Here is a 12,053-nt window from a genome sequence, read left to right on the forward strand (position 1 = left end):
GCTTGAATGTCACTTACCAATATAAAACGAAGACACAATTACACTTTAACCTCTTTTAAAATTTATTATTTTCTTTTATTCCAAATTTATTAAAAATTTTATGTTAAATATTACAGTGCAATTTGGACATTCAGGAATACATCATTTACAAGAACACTTCATGCAGTGTTAACGCTTGTCTGCAATGACTATTAACAAACAATTTTGATAAAAAAATCTAGGTAAGAGGGGCATAACTCCAAAAATATAGCTTTCAGAATTATGCCCCTTGTCTAACAACTACACCTTGTCATCATAAACAAATGTTCCAGTTTCATACTCTTTAAAATGTTTTAAAAATTGGCTACAATAATGTTATTTGCACAACATTGACAACAACCACACAGCTATCATAATAGCCTAACATTTCTTTAAAACAAACAAGCTAAAAATCCAAAAACAAACAAATTTAACCGGAACATAAATCATCTCAGGGACGCCTCCGGGACAGACACCTTACTTACGGGACATTCCCCGACATCCGGGACATTATGGCATGTATGAAACAAGAGGACCATGATTGCCCTAGATCGCTCATGTGACATCCATAGCTAGGAAAGGTCACATTTTATCAATATAGAAGTAACTATATCACATGGGTTGTGTCATTGTTGAAGGGGTCACTAGAAAATACTAAATTCAAAGATCTAAGCTATGGACAGTGCAGTTTTCAACAAAATTTAATATATTTCCCTATCCAAGTCTATATAATACCAGTAAGTGTAAGACATGTATCAAAGTTACTACGTAGGAGGACAGTCTTCCCAACTATTACTAACAGTGCTAATGTTTGTTCTACATCACTGTAGCCTCTGTAATCAGTGTATCACAAATATCATCAAGAATGATGAATGTAATGATGGGGAAATCATTTAACCTTCAAGTCACCAGTATAAGGGTTGGAACAAGGCCAGTCTGCTCACATTTATCACACAACATCCATCGATGCTCAATTTAGAAAAAAAATTGACACAAAGATCCCTTATTCTACTAATGGATGGTTCTTAATGTTGGTGAAGTCCATTATGAAAATTTAGTGGAGTTAATCCTTTCAAGTGTCATCGTCTATTTCCTCTTCGTCACTAAAGTAAGCGTCTTTTTTATAACGTTTTCTTTTCGGCTCGCTGAAATCTTCCAATGAAATATAGTTGGCAGCTCGAGAACTAAAGCTTGTGCTGGGTAACGATTCCTCTTCAAGTTTGTTTTGCTGAAACAATAATAAATCTGTTACAATAATAATTAAGTACCGTACAGTTTCACAGTTAAGAAATAAATGTACACACTTAATCTTAAAGCAAAAATTGTTGCAAACACATTCAAATCAATAACCATAATCAAAGTTATTATTAGTGCCTTTAATATTCACAATGAATTTTATCTGGCTGAGTGGTAAAAGTTACTGACTACCAACCATTTGACCCTTACTGCTTTGGGTTCAAATCCCACCAGGGCCTTTGGTTCCAGTCATGTGAGTAAGCTATCCAGCTATATAGCTTTCAGAACGTAAGTGGTTCTACTGAGGCCCCTGCTCATGCATAAAATAATACAAGCAACAACAGGCATTCTATTGATAAGATGAGAGATTTTGATAAATTCTAAAATTATGTAACCAGAAGTAAAAATCCAGACAACATGGACTTTCAGGTGGCATGTGTAAGTTACTCCAGACACTATGAGGTACATGTGTATTTTTAGTGTACAAAACTATACATGCATATTTGCTTCTTGTGGATTGTAAAATATTCATTTTGTGGCCTAGAACGAGATATTTGTCAGTATATTTCATTGTAAGCTATTAGGGCATGCATGAAAATCATTGCCAAACCCATGAAATAATTAATAGCGGCATATTTTGTTCCGCAACAATTTTCATGCATATTAAATTACATAGATATTCTATGTTACGAATCTTTCAAGAAACAACCATACAGTATGGATGGTTATGAAAACAATATTGTTTTACTGTTTTTAAATCTTTATAAAGATTTTATCAGATATAGGCTTTATACACTATAACACAAGAAAACATAGTGTTAAATGGCATATTACCTGGTACTGAATGGCAGCAGCTAAGCTGTCCGCTTTGGGGTCTTCCCCTTCCTCATCAGAATCTGACTCTGATCTAAATAAAATATACAACAGAAATTTTTACTAAGTTAACATCAGCTTTGACTCTGATTTAATAAACCATACTACAGAAATTTACTGGCTTCTGTAATGTTTATAAAATATAGTTAATGTAATAATTAGAAAAATAAAGAGCTGAGAGAATAAATAATAACTACATCTACAAGGTTGTCTTTCTTCTCTTATCTAGGCATTATTTTAGTCTATAATTATGATCTGAAAGTGATACAGTGTTTGTATTCAAAGGGAAATAATTGCAAAAATTATTCTGAACTCTCTAAAAGGGGCAAGTGATTACTTACAAGTCATTAAAGTCGTTGTTTTCATCCCGTTCACGTTTCTTCTCTTTCTTTGTTTTCTTCGGCGGGGGTTCTCTTTCTCCGAGGATATTATGCGGACATTTATAACTCAGATGCCCTTCTTCCTAATCAATGATAAAAAGAAGTAAAACAAATTAAACAAGAGCTGTCGGTAGGACAGCAACGCTCGACTATTCTAAGTGCTTGATTGTAAAAAAAATGCTTGATACAGTTACCTCCTCCTGTTTGCAGGTTGGGGTAATGATGGTGAACAAGTGTGCAAAGTTTCAAAAGCATATGTCAATGGACTTTGAAAATATTTGAACTATTACAAAAACTTTAACGTAAATTCTAAGTCAAAAAAGGGGCATAATTCTGTCAAAATGCTTGATACAGTTACCTCCTCCTGTTTACAGGTTGGGGTAATGATGGTGAACCAGTGTGCAAAGTTTCAAAAGCATATGTCAATGGACTTTGAAAATATTTGAACTATTACAAAAACTTTAACGTAAATTCTAAGTCGAAAAAGGGGCTAAATTCTGTCAAAATGCTTGATACAGTTACCTCCTCCTGTTTACAGGTTGGGGTAATGATGGTGAACAAGTGTGCAAAGTTTCAAAAGCATATGTCAATGGACTTTGAAAATATTTGAACTATTACAAAAACTTTAACGTAAATTCTAAGTCGAAAAAGGGGCATAATTCTGTCAAAATGCTTGATACAGTTACCTCCTCCTGTTTACAGGTTGGGGTAATGATGGCGAACCAGTGTGCAAAGTTTCAAAAGCATATGTCAATGGACTTTGAAAATATTTGAACTATTACAAAAACTTTAACGTAAATTCTAAGTCGAAAAAGGGGCATAATTCTGTCAAAATGCTTGATACAGTTACCTCCTCCTGTTTACAAGTTGGGGTAATGATGGTGAACAAGTGTGCAAAGTTTCAAAGCCATATGTCAATGGACTTTGAAAATATTTGAACTATTACAAAAACTTTAACGTAAATTCTAAGTCGAAAAAGGGGCATAATTCTGTCAAAATGCTTGATACAGTTACCTCCTCCTGTTTACAGGTTGGGGTAATGATGGTGAACAAGTGTGCAAAGTTTCAAAGCCATATGTCAATGGACTTTGAAAATTTTTAAACTATTACAAAAACTTTAACATAAGTGGTTACGCCGACGCCGACGCTCGGGTGACTACAATAGCTCTACTTATTCTTATCGAATAGTCGAGCTAAAAACAAACAAACAAGAAAACACTTTGCACAACCCCTTTATATCATGTTTTATACAAAATGTTTCAGCTTAAAGCCATAAATTTGCTGGCTGTGGATTGTTAAATTATTGTTTATATTGTGTTTATATTGTGATTAATATAAGTACAGAATACCTAGAATGAATGAATTTGGTAAGTATATGTTATTTAAAGCAATAACGGCAGGTATCTTTTCCCACAGGTTGGGAAGCAGCCTCGCCCTTAATTTTGGGGGGAATTCATACAATTTATTTGCAAAAGTGGAAGAAAGATATTGATGTGAATTCAATTTTTTTGTGAAAACTGCATGATTTTGAAAAAAAATTTCTATGGGGAAGCAGCCCTATAACGACCTTTGGAAAAGAAGGAAAAAAGCTCTGTGCAGCATGCATGAAATCATCACAAAAACTACCTGTATCTGCTAAAACTTTAAAAGTAACTGCAGAATATTCCGTTTCCAAACATTTTCTTCTGTCTACGTACACTATTAATGTAAATTACTAAATTACTTAGACAATCTATGATACAAATTTTTCAAGAAAGACCATAAAATTATGAAAACAATACAATTGTACCGTTTTTAAATTTTTATAAAACGTTTCATCAGATATAGTTCTAAACATTTTTACACTTTTAACTTTCAGCCAGTTCTTTTTATGTAATAGAAATTCTTTTAAAATGATTATTTTATGAATAAAGCCATGAACAAATTAAATATCAACCTAAGATAATCATGTAAAAATCTTATAAATTTTCCAAAAAAATCATTAGACACTGTTCAATAATACTTACGCCACATTCATAACATTTAGATTTGTCTGGATATGTCTTTTTACGAATAAATTCTGTTGCACGACCATTGTCTTTTGCTATTGTACACTTAATGGTTCTTCCAAACAGCTGTAAAAAACAAAACACCTTGACTTATAAACTTGCAATCTTACTGCATAACTTGTCATTTATTTCAAAATTATGGAATTTATAGGTAAATTAAACAATTTCTCCTCTATTACTGAAGAAAACACAATTTATTTTTAATTGTTTTTATATTTTTACAATTTTGTGTACATTGTCTTTGGACATCTTTGTTATTTTCTTGATATCATTAAAGGTCAAATTCAAAGAGAATTTTCATTACTGATTTTACACTCATATCATCAAAAATTGCTTAAACTAGAACTGCCACTATCATGGCGTGAATACCCCCGCATACCACTTTGTCAGAATCAACAGTGGCCATTTAGAGCTCAAGGACAACCTCCCTGCCAAATCTGAGGTTACTAAGCCAGTGCATTGCTAAGTTATGTATTCTACATGCTTCAAATGTGAAAATGTCAAAATCAATACATTGCGGACAGGACATTCTTTAGCAATTGAGAAGAAAAGCTTTTTTTTTGTCAAGGTCCCTGTGACCTTGACCTTTGACCCAGTGACCTCAAAATCAATAGGGGTCACCTTATAGTCATGATCAACATCCATACCAAATATGAAGACTGTGGGTCAAAGGAATCTTAAGTTAATGGGTGGACAAACTTTTTGAAGTCAAAGTCCCTATGACCTTGACCTTTGATCCAGTGACCTCAAAATCAAAAGGGGTCATCTACTAATCATGATCATCATCCATGTCAAATATGAAGACTGTGGGTCAAAGGAATCTAAAGTTATTGGGCAGACAAAGTTTTTGAAGTCAAAGTCCCTGTGACCTTGACCTTTGACCTGGTGACCTCAAAATCAATAGAGGTCATCTACTGATCATGACTAACCTCCATGCCAAATATGACGACTGTAGGTCAAAGGAATCTTAAGTTATTGGGCGGACAAGCTTTTTGAAGTCAAGGCCCCTGTGACCTTGACCTTTGACCTGGTGACCTCAAAATCAATAGGGGTCATCTACTAATCATGACTAACCTCCATGCCAAATATAAAGACTAAGGGTCAAAGGAATCTTAAGTTATTGGGCGGACAAGCTTTTTGAAGTCAAGGCCCTGTGACCTTGACCTTTGACCTAGTGACCTCAAAATCAATAGGGGTCATCTACTAATCATGACTAACCTCCATGCCAAATATGAAGACTAAGGGTCAAAGGAATCTTAAGTTATTGGGCGGACAAGCTTTTTGAAGTCAAGGCCCCTGTGTCCTTGACCTTTGACCTAGTGACCTCAAAATCAATAGGGGTCATCTACTAATCATGACTAACCTCCATGCCAAATATGATGACTGTAGGTCAAAGGAATCTTAAGTTATTGGGCGGACAAGCTTTTTGAAGTCAAGGCCCCTGTGACCTTGACCTTTGACCTAGTGACCTCAAAATCAATAGGGGTCATCTACTAATCATGACTAACCTCCATGCCAAATATGAAGACTAAGGATCAAAGGAATCTTAAGTTATTGGGCGGACAAGCTTTTTGAAGTCAAGGCCCCTGTGACCTTGACCTTTGACCTGGTGACCTCAAAATCAATAGGGGTCATCTACTTATCATGACTAACCTCCATGCCAAATATGAAGACTAAGGGTCAAAGGAATCTTAAGTTATTGGGCGGACAAGCTTTTTGAAGTCAAGGCCCCTGTGACCTTGACCTTTGACCTAGTGACCTCAAAATCAATAGGGGTCATCTACTAATCATGACTAACCTCCATGCCAAATATGAAGACTAAGGGTCAAAGGAATCTTAAGTTATTGGGCGGACAAGAAAAAACCGACGGCCGGACGGACGGACGGCCGGACGGACGGCCGGACGGACAAGCTGATTCCAGTATACCCCCCTTACAACTTTGTTGTGCGGGGGTATAATTAACAGATAAAAGTTGTTTTCTGTCATTATTTTGAACTTGAAAATGATCATTTTAATGACTTTAACTGGCCTATTGAGTTTCTGATAAATGATATTAAATTATTTTAGTAGCTTTAACTGGGATTTGTACCCCAGTAACTTCCAATAAAGTTAACAGAAAAAGTCCACAGAAAACCAAATGATTCTAAATTTAGAATTTAAATTGGGGTTTTAAGTCCTTAATAAATGTAAATTTAACCTATCTAAATTAACTCAATTTAAACACAACATATACATGTATTTAATTTCTTATACAAAGACAACAGAGTATATTTGAGAACCCTGAATGATCATTTACCATCACATAATACATGTCCATGTATATAAATGAAGGATTGAATCTATAAAAGTGTATAAATGTATTGTGAAAGATAATTTACAAAAATTGATAACAAATAGTCGAGCAAAAAAAAGAAACCTGTGTATTGTTGAGTGCCCTTACAGCTTGGTAGGCGGAGTCTCTCTGTAAAAATAGTACAAAAGCAACGCCTTTGCTCTTTCTTGTAACTTTGTCTTTCACTACAGTAACCCTGAATTAGCAAACAATAGCATAAAATATTTGTTTTTTGATTAAATATGACTTTACTCACGAGATTGGATAGATTACTATCAATGGTAAATTGCATGTAAAAGCAAGACCAAAATAGGATCTGGACCAAATGCAACACATTTTTCCTGTGGAAAACTTATTACTTTAAATAAGAAGAAAGATCTAAACTGTTTCAATCTTCATCTAAAATACCATATCATATACATTTGTAAAACTTAAATGTTCTCAAAAATAACTCTAATTTGAACTGTAAGGTACATGAAAGTCTACCACTGTTTTCAGGTCCGACAGTTAAATTCAATGCAAAATTTTTCAACTACCAATAAAAAGAATCAAAAGAATATTAATTTGAAATTGATAATTTCAAGACAACACAAGTAAGTTTTGAGTTAAAGTGATATGAAACTCATAGACATGAAACTTTCAGAAATGACAAGTATGTATAAACTTTATCTACCTTTTTCACATGTAATAGTTTCTTATATATTGTAAGCCCTTTAACATAATTTCAAACAGCTTTCATTTACTTTAAACTTATTCTCCACTATTAACTATCTAAATATATAATATCAGGAATAGAAAATCAAACCCTGTCAAAAATAATTACTATCTTTTCAAATAAATCTTTGTCAAGAAATCTTTTTCAAAACTAACAGTTCCAAATCTGCATTACTGTCTATGATGCCACTGACCAGACACAAATGTTGTCATTTTTTTTTTACTTGCAATGAATTAAGTTTTTGTCAACTGTATTCAAAGTATTCTAAAGGACACAGATATCCACATATTCCACTGCAGACAACGGGATGGACAGACAAAGGAAAATTCAACCACCAAAAGAAGTGGGATCATAAAAGCAACTTGAAACCGAAACATGGTGGTATTTAAACGTACTTTTTACATATATATATATAACAATAAATACTTACTTCACCACTTTTCCGTACTTCTCAAAAATCTTATGCAGATCATTGTTGGTTAGGGAAAAAGGAAAATTTGACACATAGAGTGTACTTTTACTGGGTGCAATTCCCCCACTCATAACTCCACAAACATTCAGTGTTCTTCCTTTGAAAACTAATCTGAAAAAGATTCGAGAAAAAGAAAAGCTCCTGAAAATGCTTGTTTTTTGTTAATTTAGTTTCAAAACATTGTCAAATTTCTCACAGTGACTTGACTGGCAGAGCTACAGTTGTAAAACCTTCATAAATGTATACACAATTCAGACTGGTGCTAGAAGATGCTGCAAATACTGTAATATAGGGTATGACTAAATACCAAATATGAATTCATTTTCACGAATATGAAGAGAAAACCTAATATGAATATCATTTTCAAACTAGAAATGTGTCATCATGCCACAGATGCCCCCGCATGCAGCCAAAATTTCAGATGGTGCATTAATTATGTTTTTCATTTTAAGTTCAAAGCCCTTAAAACTTTTCAATGTTAACACAAACCATTTTCATACAATGTTCAAGGCACTGAAATTATTCAGTCTTAACCTTTTAAAAATAGCATATTGCATATTTGTAGCCAAAATAATGGCTAAAAGTATGAGTGCTGAAACTGAAAGTTCAAAATTTTTCCAACATTCAGGAAAGATAAGTTTGTCTAAAATCATTGAACCACGACCAAATTCAAACTTAAACTGCTTATTCCTAAGATGTATCTATATATTATTTTCAAAGTGAAAGGGACATAACTCTGCCAAAAAATCATCAAACCATGACCAAATTCCAACTTGACCTGCCCATTCCTTTGACATACATTGTATCCATATGTCAAATTTAAGTTGAATATGTAACACTGTTGGGTAGATAATGAACAGAAACTGTAAATTTTATATTATTTTCAAAGTGAAAGGGGCATTACTCTGCCAAAAATCATTGAACCATGACCAAATTTGAACTTGACCTGCGCATTCCTTTGATGCATCCATATGTCAAGTTTGAGTTGAATGTATTGTACCTTTGGGGAGATAATGAACGGAAACTGAAAATTTCATATTGTTTTCAAAGTAAAAGGGGCATAACTCTGCCAAAAATCATCGAACCATGACCAAATTCTAACTTGACCTGTATTTTTTTCATGACATATCCATATGTCAAGTTTGAGTTGAATGTGTTGTACCTTTGGGGAGGTAATGAACGGAAACTGAAAATTTCATATTATTTTCAAAGTAAAAGGGGCATAACTCTGCCAAAAATCATCGAACCATGACCAAATTCGAACTTGACCTGTATTTTCTCATGACATATCCATATGTCAAGTTTGAGTTTAATGTGTTGTACCGTTGGGGAGATAATGAACGGAAACTGAAATTTCATATTATTTTCAAAGTAAAAGGGGCATAACTCTGCCAAAAATCATCGAACCATGACCAAATTCGAACTTGACCTGCATTTTCTCATGACATATCCATATGTCAAATTTGAGTTGAATGTGTGCAACCATTCTTAAGATAATGAACAGAAACTGATGATGAATGACGGAATGACAGAAGGATGGAAGGACGGAATGACGGAACAGGGTAACACTATATGCTCCGGCCATTACATGGCGGGGGCATAAAAATTTTAGCATAGGGTCAATATTCACCTTAGTGAATAAAATTACAAGGTTCATTTTTGTCATTCTCATTCATATTAGGGTATCTTTCTGGTCACAGTAGTTTATTCAGGACTAAACGATCAGAAATTCATCTTCTTTCATTAAAATACATATGATACAAGTAAATAATAGTACATTTGTATCTGTTGAAAAAGTAAATTCCATGAGCTGATTTTATGAAAATTCATATTCGGTACTTCCATTCATAGTCGCAAATATGAATTCATATTCGGTATTTAGACATATCCCTGTATATAAACTGTTTTGTGGGCTACATCTTAAAAAATAAGTTGATATTTGTAATAAAGTGTTATTATTCTCATAAATAACTTGAAATTTTAAAGTACAGCAACAAGTTATTTTAAAGTATCCATGCTTGGTGATAGCCGTAAACCTTGCAAAATACTAATCAATGTACTATTATAAATGAAAGGGTATTAAATTTGTCTCTGACATAGTTTGAAAATAACAGAAAGTAAGAAAAATTACTGAACAGAGTTGACAGTTACAATCATGGTCGCGAAAACTAGTTATGTTCGGCTATTTTATTTATTGGAATGGATATTCGATCCGTCAATTTATAATATTGCTTACTTTTATGTATTTCAATTCTTTTTCAACTAAAATCGTGACATGACAAAGTGTATTCATTCAAAATTCGCAAAGAACGTCGTTCGTTTTTTCTAAAAAACAAGATTTAGTTTGAGTTACTTCCCTTTACAAGACTGTATCCAAAATCAAAACAATTTTCATTACGATTTTTGAGCAGTATTGTTGATACTGATACACAGTCAATATAAACTATTTGGATAACTTCTGTTATTTCCGATCACCGTGCGTCTACGTCAACTTTGACGTTTGTCGGATACAAATTTAGGGAGTTTCTTCGCTAACACTGTGTTTATGGACGACAATTGACATTGAACATACAACTATATCAAAAGTATTTTCTTTATCTACCTTGACGTTGTATTTTTTCTTATTGTCAAAGGATTTCACTTACTCAATTAAAAACCTGTTGCTCAAGTTATGGTCATTTCTATTTTCATTTCAGCTTTTTTGTATATAGATCTATTTGACATCATTTTTATATCAAGTTTTCTTCTCATAGAATCATTAAGAAAATAACCATGGCTAGTCCAACTAATTGTACTACAGGACAAGATATTGTGCTATTTTGTGTCTGCCAGTCTGGCCAATATCTTGCCTCATAAAAAGCGAGATTCTGACCCAGAACAAAAATATCTCAGAATCTAGCTTTGGCATGTCAATATATTTTGACTAATCCTTAGCATACTTCTATCAAAATTCTTAAAATAAATGGTCAGTAAATTGTAAGCTGCCCACACTGAGGTGCTGTGTCCTCACTGACATTATAGTACATACACATGTATATGTCATCTTGTTGTTCACAGGTTGTGAAAGCTATTTTTTTTTCCGTATTAAACAAGAATATAATAAAAATGTATGCCAACTGTAGTAAGAGTTTAAACAGTTTTTTTCTATTTTAATCGTCATGATTTTTTGAAAATTTATCCGTTTTTTTTTTATGATACAATCTAAAGATAAAAGTTGATATTCCAACACGCAATACAACTAGTGATCTATGGGTTGTCATTTGGACACCAAAATAAGCATACATTCTGAAAAGTATTTTGGCATATTGGACATCCTGTCCAGTCATCTTAGAAGAATCACTGAACGGTTTTCCCTGGACCAAAATGAAATCAGTAAACAAAGTATTTTTTTTTTACAATTTTATTTTCAAGAGTATATTCATAATAAATACATACACTCAGAGTCACTTATAACTTATGTCCTCCCAATTGGCTATAACAACGTAAACACCTCTGTCTCAGAGTTCTCCATTCTTAAACAAGGGCTTGCTTGAGTTCCAGCAAATTGCGAGGGGTTTCTGGTCTCATTCTCGCACGCCTGTTCTATTCAGCTGAAACTTGTAATGTTTAGATCTGGTGACTTGGGATGCAGGAGTTGCTGGCACTCAAGGAAATGGAGAAATATTCCTCAAGCTTTAATGAGAAACTATGTCATAATAATGAGACAGGTGTTTATACATTGTTAAAGCCGTGGGAGGACACACAAAGTATTAGAACTGGTTAACATACAGATTTAGTGGAGACGGTTCATTCTGTTACGATATTAACAGCCATTCTGAGATTTTTCTGATTGTGTTTATATGTATGAGCTTTGTTTGAAGATGTTTCAGCTTAAGAAAGCTTTAGATGCTTTTTGTCCATGGTTACCTCCTTCAAATTAATACAATCCACATGTTTTAAAGGTCAAGAAAACTAATGATAAAAGGGAGAGTTTATAACA

The 12,053-nt window shown here is 33.5% G+C and overlaps 2 protein-coding genes across 4 annotated transcripts in view; one reads left to right on the forward strand and one right to left on the reverse strand.

Moving 5' to 3' along the window:
* Nucleotides 1-258: 258 nt before the first annotated feature.
* On the reverse strand, nt 259-10,455 carry LOC132713408 (zinc finger CCHC-type and RNA-binding motif-containing protein 1-like). Its single transcript, XM_060695997.1, has 7 exons — nt 10,311-10,455; nt 8,033-8,185; nt 6,972-7,083; nt 4,514-4,621; nt 2,469-2,590; nt 2,089-2,161; nt 259-1,246 (listed from the first exon to the last, which is right to left on the reverse strand). Exons 2-7 carry the CDS (start codon nt 8,143-8,145, stop codon nt 1,091-1,093), a joined length of 684 nt encoding a protein of 227 aa, XP_060551980.1. The 5' UTR covers nt 8,146-8,185; nt 10,311-10,455; the 3' UTR covers nt 259-1,090.
* A 45-nt stretch (nt 10,456-10,500) lies between these two features.
* LOC132713407 (protein MON2 homolog) overlaps nt 10,501-12,053 on the forward strand; it is a gene marked incomplete at its 3' end in the record, with an annotated part of 50,181 nt that continues 48,628 nt past the window's right edge. For all 3 annotated transcript variants that reach the window (XM_060695994.1, XM_060695993.1, XM_060695996.1), the window contains 1 exon segment: nt 10,501-10,659.

This window comes from Ruditapes philippinarum, unplaced genomic scaffold (genome assembly GCF_026571515.1).
Source record: "Ruditapes philippinarum isolate M1 unplaced genomic scaffold, ASM2657151v2 ctg5098_1_1_1_1, whole genome shotgun sequence".
Classification (NCBI taxonomy): Eukaryota; Metazoa; Mollusca; class Bivalvia; order Venerida; family Veneridae; genus Ruditapes; species Ruditapes philippinarum.